The sequence below is a fragment of the Apostichopus japonicus genome, chromosome 7 (assembly GCF_037975245.1).
Source record: "Apostichopus japonicus isolate 1M-3 chromosome 7, ASM3797524v1, whole genome shotgun sequence".
Taxonomy (NCBI): Eukaryota; Metazoa; Echinodermata; class Holothuroidea; order Aspidochirotida; family Stichopodidae; genus Apostichopus; species Apostichopus japonicus.
In genome coordinates this window covers 14,539,753-14,556,750 of record NC_092567.1, presented here as the reverse complement: position 1 = coordinate 14,556,750, position 16,998 = coordinate 14,539,753, and the positions used below count along the sequence as shown (strand labels likewise).

Genomic DNA, 16,998 nt, shown 5'->3' with positions numbered 1-16,998 from the left:
TTCGGAACTTCTTTTTGGCGACTCTAAAAGGGTTACGATCACCTCCCGCCACCCCACCCACCCCCACCCCACAGTTTGAATACCGGGGCTTTAAAGATCTACAGTTCATCGATCAAAGTGTATGGACAAGTGGACCATTGGTATAAGCTCCTGAGATACAACGCAAACTCACGTAGAAAAATATTCCTGTTTTCGATAACAAATAAGAAGCTAACAACGCACGGACAAGGGTATTCTGATGTTCATATAAACCTCAAAGAACTGTTTTGGTTGAGGTTGTTACAATTTATAAAACATAATATTAGCATGAAAATGTATGCCTTTACTGAGGAACCGACACCACCATCACATTTAGCCTTATAAAGAGCATTCCAGCGACGTGACGTAATTTTAAAGCTGAACATCTTGAAATCCGGAGTAGCTATTGATACATTAAGAGCTCGCAATGTTTCTTTTCTTGTGTGTGTGAGTGTGCGTTTTTTTTGTTGTATCTGACCGAGGACTTGAACAAAAGAATTTCAGGTCCTCGGTTTTGATTTCTAAAGAATCACCACGTCCTCGGAAGAATTTTATTGAATTGGGTATTGTTAAGGTTATGGTTCGTGGATTTGAACAATGGAAAATACAATGGGGTCCTCGGTCTGAATGTAATACAAAAATGCGTGCGTGTGTGTGTGTGTGTGAACTATGACATATGAAGACTACAATGATGCCAAATGATATCACTTTAACAAGCTATGACAATTTCACCATTCGCCCTGATTCAGCTGGACCTGCGTAAATCTGGTCATAAAAGGCTAGGTGTCGACTGGTTGATCTGATGATCGTGTGAAATGTTATAAATTTAGTGTGCTGTCTACATTCAAAGTCATCAACGCAGAAACTAACAGTTGAAAGACGGTTTGGTTTGATCCCAACTGCAAAACGGATATGTCATGATCATCCAAATGGACCTATATCTGCGCATGCGCCTTGTAAGTTAATGAGAGTCAGTGGTCATTGAAACTGGAAAGCTGTTTTTGGCATTGACGTGCATGCCAGATTAACACACATGTAAGAAAATTAACATAAGTATTGATCTAAAATGTCAAAGATCACATGATCAAATATGCAAAACTGTGTCATCAGATTCTTTTAAAACCGAATGACTGTTTGCGGTGGATCGATGCCTGGTGGATCAATGCTTAGTGGATCGATGCCTGGTGGATCTATGTTTATTTGGTGATCTATGCCTGGTGGATCCATGCCTGATGGATCTATGTATATTTAGTGATCTATTCTTGTACATGAGGTTGATGAGCCTCTTTGAGAGAGGACGTCATAGGTTAAAGATCACTCAGCAAAAACAATTTTGTTGTTGTTGTTTCACAACGATTGCACCGAAATGACAGAATGAGCAAACTATTATACTGGTGTTGGAAATAAAGACTGACAATGTTTCATAACACTAATTATGATTACAAAACAATAAAGATCCTTAATGTCGAAGGTGAAAATGTAGCCAACTCTATGAGAAAAAGGGAAACTAGAAAGCCAAGATCCTTTGAGATCCCTTGCCATATGTCAGAATAGTTAATGTAACACATGCAGATAAGTTAAGCACTGTGGTTATTGAAGCAATCTGCAAAGGTTCTTGCACTCATGTGGACATACAGGTCAGGTTCATTCACACTTTACTTTTAAAAGCTACCTTGTTGAAACATTTTTGTTCATTTGTCCACATGTGACGTTGATCCAAGACTTACTTTGCCGGGTTATCATGTAACAATGGTTTCAACCTTTGACCTTATATGACCTCCTATGACTACAATAGGCTTACGGTACTTACAAATTGGATGCACATACCAAGGTTATATGAGGTTCATCAAAGCTCCAATGATGAAGGTATTAAGTTTACAAAGTTTTCAGACTGGCCTCTGCAGACCTGTGACCTCCTTAAAGCATTATAGGCTTCTCAAACTCACTAAGATCTTGAATGGAGAGGAGTGGAAGGTGTAAGGTTGGTGGGTGGGTGGGGGGGGGGGGAGGTTAATAAGATGTTAATTCCAAATCATAATTTCATTCCTTGACAAAAAGCAGCTGGAATCTTTATTATCGTTCATGTTAAATAATGTATTTATAAATTCTATCTACGCATTTGCATATTTTCAGCACACGTTGTTATGTTGATGTTTTTAAGTTTATTACGTACAATAATAGAAAATATTACAAAGGTGATATACAAATAAACAGGTGAATACATATAGCCTGTTGACCCGAAGAAAAGATAATATGATAAAGGGTCAAAGTGTTTTTTTTTTTTTTTTCATCGGTGTAGCCTATGTACAACAAAGCCTGTCTCTATGTGAAATGAATATGCATGAGCACTAGGTCTGCAACACACGGTACAGAAGGGGGAAAAAACAGTGTAAGACAGGATTGAAAGATGATCGATGAGATCAAAATTAAAAGAGTAGGAAACAGCAAAAGAAACAGAAGAGAGATTAAAAACAATGACATGCATGCTAAACAATGGATTACATTACTGCAAATCACTGATTAGCAATTAAGTGTCTAACAAGAAAACTAAGAAACCCCTCCCCCTCCTCCCATCACCTCACCCCTCGTATAGACATGTAGATCATGCCTCCCACACCCCCCTCCTATCACCTCACCCCTCGTATAGACATGTAGATCATGCCTCACACACCCCCCTCCTATCACCTCACCCCTCGTATAGACATGTAGATCATGCCTCCTACACCCCCTCCTACACACACACCCCTCCTCCCATCACCTCACCCCTCATATAGACTTGTAGATCATGCCTCCCACACCCCCCTCCCATCACCTCACCCCTCGTATAGACATGTAGATCATGCCTCCTACACCCCCCTCCTATCACCTCACCCCTCGTATAGACATGTAGATCATGCCTCCCACACCCCCTCCTACACACACACCCTTCCTCCCATCACCTCACCCCTCATATAGACTTGTAGATCATGCCTCCTACACCCCTCCTCCCATCACCTCACCCATCATATAGACTTGTAGATCATGCCTCCCACACCCCCCTCCCATCACCTCACCCCTCGTATAGACATGTAGATCATGCCTCCTACACCCCCCTCCTATCACCTCACCCCTCGTATAGACATGTAGATCATGCCTCCCGCACCCTCCGCAACACACACACCCCCCTCCTCCCATCACCTCACCCCTCATATAGACTTGTAGATCATGCCTCCTACACCCCCCTCCCATCACCTCACTCCTCATAAAAACATGTAGAGCAAGCCTCCCACATCCCCCTCCCATCACCTCACTCCTCATAAAAACATGTAGAGCATGCCTCCTGCACCCCCCTCCAAATCACATTCGCAATGATAACAAGAGAGCAATGGAGTTGCATATCTCATCTCATCCGAAAATTTTAGGCCAATTTGACCTCTTACCTACAACGGCCTTTGATCTTGATCCTTAACAACCACACAAGTACTATTTAAGATTTGCCCTCTACATATCTTGTGGTTTAATGAGCTTTTCCAACATACTGACAGGCAGGTAATGGCTAAAATACATTTTTGGGGGTATCTGACACTTTGACCTATGACATCACCAGTCACGCACGCACCATTTTCATGGTCAGGCACCTACCCACCAAGTTTGCACATGATCGGACTTACATTGTAGGGGGAGTTCGCGACACACTGTTTTGCTTACCCACTTGCACGCATCCTTATAATTTATACAGTACATGTAGGGAAATGAAATAATAATATCATTAGTTAATTAGTTAATTATTATAAACTACCCACAAATAATTAAAACGAAACACTCTCAGATGATAATGGGTTTGAATGAGCCAGCCACTAAAATAATAACAAATTTAAGAACATTAAAGAATATTTCGGTGGCCATGGTTGACTGACTTACAAAACAAATCCCTAAACATCATTTGCTTCTAGTACTTGATATCCATAAGCCGATAACAGGTTGAAACATGCAGATACATTGAAACCATGACAGGTAACATCATCACCGAAAATGATTAGGAACGGCGTTTTGTTTGACTGTATAAGGAATAAATTATTTCAGCTACAAAAGAAATTATTCCTTTGACAATTTTGCTGTTCAACTTTGTTAAATATTGTTTTATGAAACCTTTTATTTGTATGAAATGTCACGGCCAAATCAAATTATTTTGAAAATTATGACTAAACTGTGATCCAACCTCTGGAGTAAAGAAGGGTTTATCCACACCATCGACCTGTTTCAACCAAGATAGAGTATAAAGCAACAGGATATTGAAGAGTGTATTTTCATTGAGCAATTGGGTATACTTTTGTTTCCACTTTGAGTATAATATTGTGCGGTACATTTAATTTAAGTGTCATACAATTGACACTCAACACACACCACGATACACCTCTACTGAACCAGGAATGTCCACCTGTCGCTCAAGTCTTTGTGAGTTTTACAATACAACATGACCACTACTTGATTCACAAGGAATTTATAGTTGTTAGCATTGTTTGCTGCCACCTACATTCCATAACTTGTACCAATCCCCATTCCCTCTCCCCTTCCTCAAATATCAGTACCTAGTCTCCCTCACCTCCAATATCGGATATTTATGTCGTGGATGGATATTCCTTTAGCAATCTCCTTGACATATTACACCACATTATACCTGGTACTCGCTTATAAATTGCAAGCATAATGAATGAAACCATTAAAAATCAAGCATGATACCTATTTCTGGGGGGGGGGGGGCATATATTACCATATTAGATGCAATGTGTATTGATTTATTGAGAATCCTATACTTGATACAGGTTTCACGGCTATAATGCAATTATTAATTAATCCACAATCTGACATAAAGACCTATGGTGTGGACTAACTGTTGCAGCAGCAGCTGTGGTTTGACAGACATTTACTTGTTCATGATAGTATCAGGTACCCTTGGCTAATTTTGTATTCTGTATGTCCATTCCCTTAAATTTTATGTCCTTTCTCCAATCCCCTTTTATCAATTCCTCAGAGTGTTCATATATGGTGGATTTCCGATTGTGTCGAACATAGCCAGTTTTTTAGCGCTGAGAGGCCATGGCGGGTTAGTAAGAATCACTGATTTAGCTATCGGAGGAACATTGACTGCTTAGATGCGATGAAGCTATGCTCTGCTCAAAATTAATTAAATTAATTAAATTAATTAAATTAATTAACAATCAGATTAAAATCAACCAATAAGACACTTTGACAACTCCAGAGTATTGAAATTTCAAAGCACATGTATAAATATACATTTTCTAGTGAAAAGTCAACTGTTACAGACCTTTCAATAACGGGTAAATTGTTTACCTTCATTAACTTCATATATATATAAAAGTCATGTTGAAAAAAATAGGGGGTATGCTTGGAGTAACAGGAACCATGAAGAAATGATAATGAGGTAGTACACATACTGAGACTGATTGCCAAAGTTCAAATAATGATGCCAACATTTCCACCTGGTTCATTATTAAAACAGTAAAGAGGCATGACGAGATTAGGGAGAAAGTTAGAAGACGAGGGATTATAGAGCTATTCATACAATATTGAAATGACAAATACATCTTATAAATCACAGACTAAACCATTATAGAGATTAGACCAAAATGTGTTATTGCATCATGTTATCTTTACATTTCCAAATGTCACTACGGCAGCTGTTTCCATAACATTGCGATGAGGTGTCTGCCACATCATCACAGTATGAATGGAACGGTCCGCGACAGACTTCGGATTGCTAGTTGGATGTCCTCTCCGCTAGCATCAGGGGTCGTCCAAGATACTAGTATCGAGATACCAGTATCAAGTAAAACGTTTGACCTTCTCCTTCGAGTGACTTCAGCGTCCTTTGGGTGCATCTAAGGACTAGGAGGGGTGCTATACATGGGTACTTCTATTCAGATGGACATCGTCCTCAAGTTTGCTCTGAAAGTGGACAAGGCAGTCATAACTTTAATCACTGTATTAAGCCCTTTGCAGGAAGTGGAATAAATTAACAGATAACCAAATGGTTTAGTTATTAGCTTTGGAAATATTAATACCGCAGCAGAACTACATTGATGACAGTGAATATATATATGGCTTGTATAGATGAAAGCACTTACAGTACCCTTGATCTGAACAAGCTTAAGGTATTATTCAACTACACAGAAATATGACCTATGCAGTGGTTACAATTAATATATGTGAGAGCAAACATTTACATTGTGGCTTCATTTTTTATTCTTTTGATTTGATTATTTTGATTGGCTTTATTTTGATTCAAGGTGTCATGTTTAATTAGAGAACACTGCTGTTCAGTTAATAGCACCCTGGTTACAAATGATGAGCTACCTGTTAAAGAAACTTAATATTCCCCTCAGGTATACTAGGACGTTTATATGAAAACCTGCCAAGAATATAGTTCCTTAACATTTCTAAACAGATTGTTTTCCAAAGTACAAGGAGTGAGTTGATGCAAGGCATTCTTACCGTTAAAGTGTTCAGTTCAGCTGAGAAGGCTCCTATTTCAGTCGTTGTATTTTCTTCCATCTCTGGTCCGTCAAGAAGTATCTTTTGTAATTAAAAGCAAGAAAAATAATTAATAGGGCAATGTAGGTCTCACGAGCATCTAGAGATTGTTTCAAAGTTTATTGAGGATGAGGGAAACAAGGAATAATGTCCTTTCAACGAGGGGGCTAGACAAAGGCAACCGAAATTCATCGATTCATTGCCTCCTATTGATACACAACTCTTACATGAACATACCATAAAGATGCAGGAATGAAATTGGCTGTCAGAGTGAGGAAATCAACTGAGATGGATCTCTTCTTTGGTGAGACACATAGGTGGAGTACCTCACCTGCACATGATCACCAGACACATGACTGAGATTGGCTGTTATGGTGAGGGACAATCAAGTGAGACTGAACTCTTCTTTGGTGAGACACATAGGTGGAGTACCTCACCTGCACACCCATCACCAGACACATGACTGAGATTGGCTGTTATGGTGAGGGACAATCAAGTGAGATGGATCTCTTATTTGGTGAGACACATAGGTGTAGTCCCTCACCTGCACACCCATCACCAGACACATGACTGAGATTGGCTGTTATGGTGAGGGACAATCAAGTGAGATGGATCTCTTCTTTGGGTGAGACACATAGGTGGAGTACCTCACCTGCACATGATCACCAGACACATGACTGAGATTGGCTGTTATGGTGAGGGACAATCAAGTGAGATGGATCTCTTCTTTGGTGAGACACATAGGTGGAGTACCTCACCTGTACATGATCACCTGTCACATGACTGAGATTGGCTGTTATGGTGAGGGACAATCAAGTGAGATGGATCTCTTCTTTGGTGAGACACATAGGTGGAGTACCTCACCTGCACATGATCACCAGACACATGACTGAGATTGGCTCTTATAATGTGAATTCTAATCACATATATAACCCAATGACAACAGTATTGAATGTATCAAAAACCAACTGGACCATTGTTTGACCAAACTACTGTTGCTTATCAAGCTTTCATGGCCAAGAAAAGTTTTGAACAAAAAGACTGAAGCACACAGGATGAGAAAGAAGAGGAGGGAATGACAGAGAGATGTACTGTACTGCATAATCCCAGTTTTACAATGCATAGTGGCTTTTTGAGTTAGTTTCTGATGCAAAGTTATACTACTTAGTACTAAAGTCTCATAATCGTGCAGTTAATGAGACTGAAATTGTTGAGATGTATAACAAGAAATAAAGAACCAGTCACATTGTTTTAGACTGACCTCAAACAATCTTTGATCACCACAAAGAACAATAGGGTTCTTGTGCATCGAGGTCTATTCAAGTACCAAACTAAGTTCATCCAAACTTGGCTTTCGCAGTTTAACAAGTTTACAAGCATTTTATCATGTTGACCTCAAATGACCTTTGACCTCCATCAATTTCAATATGCTTCTTGAACTTAATAAGGGAAATATTGAGCTCAACAAAGTTGTCCTTGCATTATTGTGTTTATATGGTTTTCAGACTTTGACCTCTATTGACCTCTAACGACCTTTGACCTACACCTTCTTGTACTCACTAACACAAATCCACGCACCGAGTATCAAGTTCTGTCCTCAAGTTTAAAAGCTCGTGGCAAATACATTCGAGGCAAATAACCACTAACACAGTAAACATTGAAACTTTCTAACTTGCGCTTGTTTGTGTGTGTGCTTAATATAAGTTGAGAATTAGATCTATCATCATTGTGTTTGCTTGTTTCAAATTCCTTTGGCAAAGAATTTAGTATGATTTCTTAGTTTGATTAATTTATCTGCGCAAAAGATTCTGTGGGTTCGGTGCTGTACAATATTAGCCCTACATAATTTTAAGCTTATTTATTGAGGCCACTGTGATTAAACTGCAACATAAAGGTCACACAGGCCACAATCAACATAGATTTTGATATTTTCTTGTTTCATTATCCTATGACATTCCCCAAAGTTATGACCTAATAACAATTTTTGTCACTTAACTTGATTACCATTATGATTTATTTCAAGACCGCAGAGTTTTATGAGTGCTCAAGCAAAAACTCTGCAGAGACTCAAGTCAGTCAGTGCCCATAGACGTTAGCTCTTCAGGATTCTGGACTGGTTCGACGGCACCACCCTACTGAATCAAACTTTTCATCTCCAAGAAATTGCAAGGTAAAACAGGCAATAAGTGTCACTTCCTACACATACATCGCTACCTGTCAACAATAAACACCGGCGTCATTTAAGACGACACTACTACTCGCTTCCAATCTCGCCGATTCAAAATTAATTCTAAAAGAAATATTTGCGGTAATGCGATCTGGAATAATTCAAATAGGATTGTAACTCTGTCAGCTTCGATTAAACTCGGAAATTTTATGAAGTATAAATCCTGTCAAGATTACCAGCAATTTTGTAAATGACTAACGAAGAATGGCTAATATCTTCGGGGGGCTGTCAGCAACCATTCAAAATCTACTTTGACACACATTTGGAATATAAAGTAGTAGTAGTATTAATGAAAAGAATCACACTGGAGTCTTATCAAAACTGGAGGAAAAAAAACACAGTGAGTAATTTTATTACAAGTGTATTGATGCAATATAAAACCTTCATTTCCTCTTTTATCAGGTAAAACTACTAGCAGGCATGTCAAAAAAAAATAATTAAAGGCTGTGTTTGAAATCTGTCCTGTAGGTGACATGTAGCACAAAAAAATAACAAAAAAATAAATTAAAACTGGCAGTAGTTCAAGATAAGAAATGGAATATGAATCTGCCACTGTTCTTGACATTTCAAATGTGTTTTCCTCGCTCCTTATGACAACAAAATGTTGACCTGTTATCGAACATTGAAAACAACTGCTACTAGTTATTTTCTGATAACTTTTCATTCAGCCTCTGAAGAAGATCCTGTGCTAGGATTGAAATGTCAGGCCCTCTTACACAGTTATTTTATGAAGTAGTATTTCAAGAAAACTTTGTTATTTTCTGTATAAGCCTTTATATGTTGTAAATTCATTGATCACAGTAGCTGGAATTACTAAGTTTAGCACACTAACCATTAAAGCATGTATAACATTATATCCATCCATGTATCCATCAGTAACCTAACATTTGATTTTTTTACAGGGGATTTAATTTTGGTAGGAAATTTCCTCAAATTACTCCAGCAACTTTACTGTAGTTTCAAGCTACAGTTCTAAGATATGAAATGAATTTTTGCATCTGGCCACTAACTTCAGGCAATTGCACAAAAATGTAACAGGTTCTATCACAGTTGATGACACTAAGATGGCCTCACAAATTGGATTTTATTATTAGATCCTGTCAAAAATTTATCAGAATCATCACAAACTAGAAAATCCCCTTGTTTTAAAGCAAGATAATAATATCCAAAGATGTTATTTATTAATTAGCCATTGTTATATGCCCTGTAGATTGTTTACTAACATCTCTCACAATCATTTCATAAATAACAACCATCTTCATGTTTCCCCTTCTGGTCTGCTTGTCACATGCAAGATGGCCGTGTATCATCATATCACAGTTACTGTCTAAACAACCTACACAGACCTTGTCTTCAATCCCCACGGTTGCTATGCTGGACTGCCGGAGAGACCTCTAACATCGCAGGGTATCAAATGTGTGCATCGCTGCGAGCGACAGGTTGGCAATGTTAAAACAAGCGTGTCCCTTTCTGTTCCCACCACTGGGACTACGAATTTTGTTCTGTCACATCAATTGGTCATGCTTAATTTACAATTTTATCATCTTTGGATATCGTAAATGTAACAGAACCGTGAAGTAGTCACATTTCGTGCATTATAATTCAACATGGGGTGGGGGGGGGATGGAAAGAAAAAGGTCCAAAACACCGGATATACAAAACATGTGGGGAAATGTCAAAATTAATAAGAGGAAATTTAACAAGGGAAAGAAAAGAAAAAAAAGGAGAAGTCTAAGTAAAGGCCATGCTAAATTGGTGCCAAGGAATGACAAGTGATTGACCAAATATCAGTTTGAAATTTAAGGGAGTTGGAGGCCTTTTTCTGTATCAGCTTAAAGGGTAGTTGTGACTAGATGATTCTTGATGTGGATAAAAAAATTAAAGAAAGGAAAGGAAAGGAAACTAAAGATATAGGTATCAATTCTATATTTGGGTTTGATTTATCTGTTAGGACACACACAAATGCGCTTGAAAATATTCCTGCCATCTGAGGGGGAGGGGGGGGGGTGTTGAACTCGACAATGGAGGCTCTAACTAAAACCATATAAGCACAATCTACAGATGGAATCCTTCTCTCAATACTTGATAATGGTTTGGATTGTTCTTACTCATACCACTTTATACAGGTTGCTTTCTGGTTTATAGTCTGGTTACAAAACATCTTTCCTACTTCTTCAAAACCTAAGAAAGACATTACATGTCAGTATAACTATTCTTTTCTCAAGTACGTCTCCACTGTTATACAGGAACAAAGGTGGAGCAAATATATCAAATTGTTACTTTCATAGCAGAAGATTTTACTTTGCAGCATTCTACCCATTCCTCAGACAGCCCTACATGTATAGGACACCATTCCCACACATATGTATCTTTTTGTTGGGAGTATCACAGATGTAAGGATCAGACAATATCCACGCATCTTCTGTTAACATGTCATCTGTGTACAACTCCTATTTCAGAATTGCACATCGCTAGTCTGTCAGCCATTGATGATGACAAAACACCAAATCAGAAATATCACCACGACGTCATTTATTGTCTTCGGATACATATTTTAATATCCTGTAAATTAACATTGACCCTCTTTCCCATTGCTTATTTATGAGCCAGAGTGATTAAAAGTGTCATTTAGCAACGGAGAACGACATCTAAAACTCATCTTCCACGGTCGACGCCAACTCTGTCATTCTCCAGCCACGTTTATTGCATTCCCATATCTCCAGAGACAACACAGCAGTTCCTTCTTCCAAGTTCACAAACAATTTACTTTAAAATAGTTTTGATTTAAAAATTTTTGAGAAACTGGCACAGATCTTCAAACACTGCTGGCAAACCAGCCAATGAGGAATGTGTTACATGATTAAAATCTGAGTTTCCGAGCTAAAACATGAAGTCTATTTTTACAGTTTCTTGTAACATATTAAACTAAATCCCTCAGATTAACAATGACAACTAGATTCAATGAAGGAAATCTCCCTGTTCGTTGTCGTCGTCGTATTGCAACCTACTTTTTCTAGGTCATTAACACAGACGCTGGAGTTCTCGAAAGCCAAGGTTGGACATCTCGTGACGGAGAGCCGGTTTCAGGGTTTAAGGAGCTGTTATGTCTCACACCTGCAGGGAATCTTGGCTAGTTATGGTAATCACCTTAGCAACCCAAGGTCATTTCTACTTCCTACTCTCATTCGCTGTTTTAAATTTTTCCTTTTCTCTCCCCGAGGACTCTCAGGAGTTACCGGGGAGAAGCTGTTAGGGCCTCGGGAGTACCAGTAGCTTTTTTACGGAGGAGAGATTTAGCCTTGCAGCTTCCCACAGCTAGAAGAAATTTACATAAACTTATTATAAGCAACATTCAACTCCTGGCGGGTGTTAGTGCTCATCATCCCGACCTGAAATGTACAAACAAAATTTCGGAGGGGTGACGAGGGGGGCTGTACGTCCCACTTTTTTGGAGGAATGCAGCGTACTGGATTGTCAGAGGATGCATTTGACCAGATGATGAGAAAGCATTGAAGGAGGCAAGAAACCTTCACCAGCTGCTGCTCTTAGATTGATGAATCTTGCCAAAACGGTCACAAGGTTAACATGTTTTAAAATTACATGGAATGGTCTGTATAATGCAACTACATTCAATATCCAGTATACACAAGTGTGTATAGGTATTACTTGCTATCGAAAAACCTAACCAAGAGATGCGTCTTTGCGATTCAATGGCTTCCAACAACAAAATATTTACCCCTGAACACTGTGAGATAATTCAACATTGTTGGTTGACAGCATTGACCATACGTTAAGTAACATACTTTGTAAGTCCAAAGTGGTCAACTTATCATTACGGGGGGGGGGGATGGAGGGGGTTACTTACAGTCAATATCACCCAGTTTGAATAACACATAGTATACCATCCCTACAAACCTTGTAAATGGTGCACACTATAAACGGTTAGTTTTGCATCCGTTTAATCCTGACATTTGGACATTACTGCCAGATAATGCTCAAGTGCAGTGGTACAAATGCTTTGGAAAGGAACAACAGAAGATGGTGTAGTTGTTATCGGCAATGGTATTGTGTTATGTACAGACTGAAGACCTTGTGCCTGGTGCCTTGTGCTTGAAGACTGGTGCCTTGTGAGATCTTTTAAATTTAGCATGTAAAGGAATGACAAGGAACCAGAAAATGTAATCTGCCAATTTTAAGTCCACTAAAAATCTCACAACGAACCATAACTTTTCGGCTTTAGGAATGAAACAAAACTACACTACACAACATGTAGTATTGAATTAATAAATACAGTACAATTAACAAGAAGGGTTGTCAGCATTAAAATCATTAGAACTTAAAATGTCAGGTATCCAATTATGTTTGACTATTTAATGGCTCTGCCAAATTGAAAAGAGAATTAACACCACACATATAGCTTTAGGAAACATGAAACAGAACCGTTGAATATTTCATGTTAATAAGTAACTTGAGGAATACATCATCCAGCATGCTGTGCAAGATGTGTCTCTGGGTTTGAAGAGTCATATAGCTGAGAGTGATTTGGGGTTTGGGGTGATTGTCAGTGATGGAAGAATATGATCTACCAGCAGAAGAGATGTAAAGGTGTAGCATTAAATTTATAAATCAGAAATAATTGATTATATATCTCCTCTAAGAGGAAGGAAAAGGGGGGTGGGGGAGGGGAGGGTTGGGGGCAAGAGTATTATGAACCAAGTATAAATTAAAAAATGCTATGCTTCTTGAGTTTTTGAAAGTTCTTTTTGACAAGTTTTTTTTGAAAATTTCTTAATTTGAAATTTTTTGAAAAGTTCTTATTTTGCTCTATTAAGTGATTTAAAACTACCCAAAAGTTTTTTTTCCGATAATAATAATCCGCAGTTATTTTTAAGATGCTTACGTGACCACAAATGTGGGAGAAAAACCGAAAGGGCTGAATGGATTACAACGTTCACGTCGGGTGGCTTTCAATTGAACATTTTAACTCAAATTTGAAATCTTTTCAACAATTTCGAATGTCATTTCAGATGGGAAAACTGTAGATTAATTACTCTTGATTGAAAAAACCCACCTTACTAGGCGGGGTATCGAACCCGGAACCTCCTGATTGCTAAGCCTCATTGCTTCAAATGCCACCGCCTTTATTCACTTGGCCACTGCACCGGTTCAAGATTGATGTTCCAGGATACTGCCAATACGTTGTGGAGCATTTTGATTTGAATAGCAGACTTTACTACCGTGATAACCCAGAAACCTCCCCTACTATATGTGCTGCTGCTGCTGATAATTTAATTTCCTTCGTATAATCAGGTAAAAATAAACCCTCAATGTTTTCTTCTCCTTTTTATCTGCCATGATCGGCTGGTACGACACGAAGCTGTTAAACTACACATGAAATGTTCAGCATCTAAACACATAGTCTGCTAAAGTTTGGTCCACCAACATTTTACCACTAACAACATAAACCTAGGGGCAGAAACCACTGCATTGAAAGTGTGGCAAATGCAATCTTCTGAGTTAGACTAAACTCATTAAACCCAAGCTTTACGCCGATACGGTGTTCGATAATTGTGTGCAAAGTCACGGAACACCCTAACCTCAGTCACTCAGTCTTTTACCAACTTTTTTATGTTTTTGTTTTAAGTCTCAACTGAGAACTCATCTTTTTATCATGCATTTTAATGCCTGATATATGTCTTAACCTTGTAGTTTATAAAGAATAGCTTGTCAAATCATCCATTACATCCAGTTACTAAGACTGTTTTAAACTATGTATCAGTCAAACCAATCCTACGATATCAAAACATAAATGGCAGCTCTGTTTACTAATTATAATCTTAGACATATATATATATATATATGGTTAGAATTAATACGTTGCTTCTCCTTAAACAAGTTAATAAAATGGTTTTAATCCAATTCATGATATATTGTGTCCCATAAATTTAATGTAATGAACTTGCAAGTCCCTTTCATAACACAAGCAAGAAGAGATGTTTTCCTATCTACATCCATAGTGATACAAATTTTGGTGGAATTAAGGAACTCAAAAAGGTATCTACCTTTAAATGAGGGCAAATTATGGTTAATTCAACCCAAAATATAACTTTTAACTCTTTGCTAATGTTACAATAGGAAATGAAGAGTAATTAAAAAATTTTACGTTTGCATTGTTTTATGTGACAGAACAAAGAGAAACCATCAAATTTAAAACAACTGTGCCACATCATTAGATGAAAACACATCACTGCAGCACCTGTTACTTTATCAGTGTACCTAAACATGACTGTTTCTATCGTGTATTACAATCTCACTGTTAACTCAACCAAACTTCATAGACTCCTGATATGAGGGAATTTTTTTGTGTGAAAATTACCTCACAGACATTCACAAAATGGAAATGTTGACAAATACTGTACTATCTTACAAAATTAAAAAAAATTGTTCAGTTATCTTGTAATTCTGAAAACTGAATGCTCAATAGACAACACTAGGTCTCTGTAATGCTATCAGAGCCACAAGGCCTCACGATCATATTTCCATTTTCCATTTTTTTTCGTCACACAGAATGTTTGCATGAATTCTCCAGAAATATTGACTTGAGGGAAACTTTGGAATTATTTTTAATAATAAATATACTTGAAAAATGCAAATTTTTGTTTATATAACGATTCATATTTCATCATGAATTTGACTGGTAACATCTGCTGGATTTAATATTCAAAACTGCTTCTAATGGAAACAACTGATGCTAACAAACATTTTCCCTCTGTTAACGTATCGGTCACATGCATAAACCAGAACTGGACAAATTGGTCTCATTATTCCAGTGTTTTTTCGCTTCTGGCACAATGACCTTTTGTTTATGGTGGTTAAACCGATCAGTTTAGTTGTTTTGGCAATACAGATAAACACAGCTGTTAATGATGTATTTGAAAGGGGAAAGTGTGCTAATGATACAAGGCTTGTGTTGTTGCTGATAATAAGAAATAGAGTAATACTGTCCTGGCAGAAAAGCTGCTATTTCTAGACTCTTTAGTTTTTTTCTCATTTACTATAAACGAAAACAAGATTCACCACCAGCCAACAAGGCACGCACGACATTTAATTGCTTAATGAAGATTGTCTGACATCACAGTACTCTTGTCCCACGATGTATTCAATGCTTTTATGGCTGTCCCACCGTGATGTATTCAATGCTTTATCTCTGTCCCACCATGTATCCAATGCCTTTATCTATGTCCCACCATGTATTTCAATGCTTTTATCTGTCCCACTATATGTTCAATGCTTAATCACAGTTATCAAGCATGCCTCTTGTCCCACCATATTCAATCATTTACTTCACCATTACTCCTGTCCTCAGGGGGCAGCGATCTGTTTCAAATATTGGGGGGGGGGGACATTTGCTTGGGTGCAGGCGTGTAGCAACTTTCATCCCCAAGGTCCCCCCCATGATCGCCGCCCATGCCTGTCCTTACATATTTCTTCACTTTTGATAGATGGGCAAGGCAAGAAAAAGGTGTTTAAGCAAAAAGAAAAGCGAGGCCCAAAAAAAAGTAAGAAAATGAAAGGAAGATGTATACACCCCCTGACAAGCAGGTCACTCTCCCTTAGACACTAAAAAACCACTTAAGACATTAGTATGTTGCTTAATAAAACCCAAATCACAGCCTTATTCATCATATTTCGATTGTAAATTTTTTCCCCCCTTGGAATTTTCCCCCCCTTAATGGAAACCTGGTACATGTTCTACTCTACCTACAAATGCACGTTAGTATCATGCCCATGGGGTGGTAAAGACCTTGGAATGAAGTGATGATTTTTGCCAAGCATAAAGAACATCGTCATCTCTGTTGTTCCTATTAAACTACGACCTTGGGTGCCTGAATGCAAATCATACCAAGTAAGATGCTCCCCCCAGGCAGAGATGGATGTTAGGTAAAAAAAAAAGAAGAGGAATATGTATACATCAATACAAGATGAATCTTTGGAGAAAAAAAATGGACCAGGGGTCACAGAAAAGCTTTGATTAAAACGACAGAAAGTAGTAGAAGTAGGGGGTGTACATAAGTGAGGGCGGTATGCAAAAACAAGTTGTTACCGATGAAAATAGCAAGTTTCCATTCCATTACGTTGCGGCTCAATAGCAACAGAACTGTCTGGAAACTAATTTTTCAGCATCAAATGAAAAAGTTTCTTAGGGCTTGTCAAGTAGCAAT

The 16,998-nt window shown here is 38.2% G+C and overlaps 1 protein-coding gene across 8 annotated transcripts in view; it reads right to left on the bottom strand.

Annotated features, from left to right (window-relative positions):
• Window positions 1-3,178: 3,178 nt before the first annotated feature.
• LOC139969417 (liprin-beta-1-like) overlaps window positions 3,179-16,998 on the bottom strand; it is a 123,380-nt gene continuing 109,560 nt past the window's right edge. The window contains exons 28-29 of one of the 8 annotated variants that reach the window (XM_071974354.1): window positions 6,511-6,591; window positions 3,179-5,964 (exon numbers count right to left, since the gene is read on the bottom strand). In XM_071974354.1, coding sequence (XP_071830455.1) covers window positions 5,917-5,964; window positions 6,511-6,591 — 129 coding nt within the window. In that variant the 3' untranslated portion in view covers window positions 3,179-5,916. The remainder of the gene's footprint in view (window positions 5,965-6,510; window positions 6,592-16,998) is intronic. The other 7 variants (XM_071974355.1, XM_071974360.1, XM_071974358.1 and 4 more) reach the window with 7 other exon arrangements.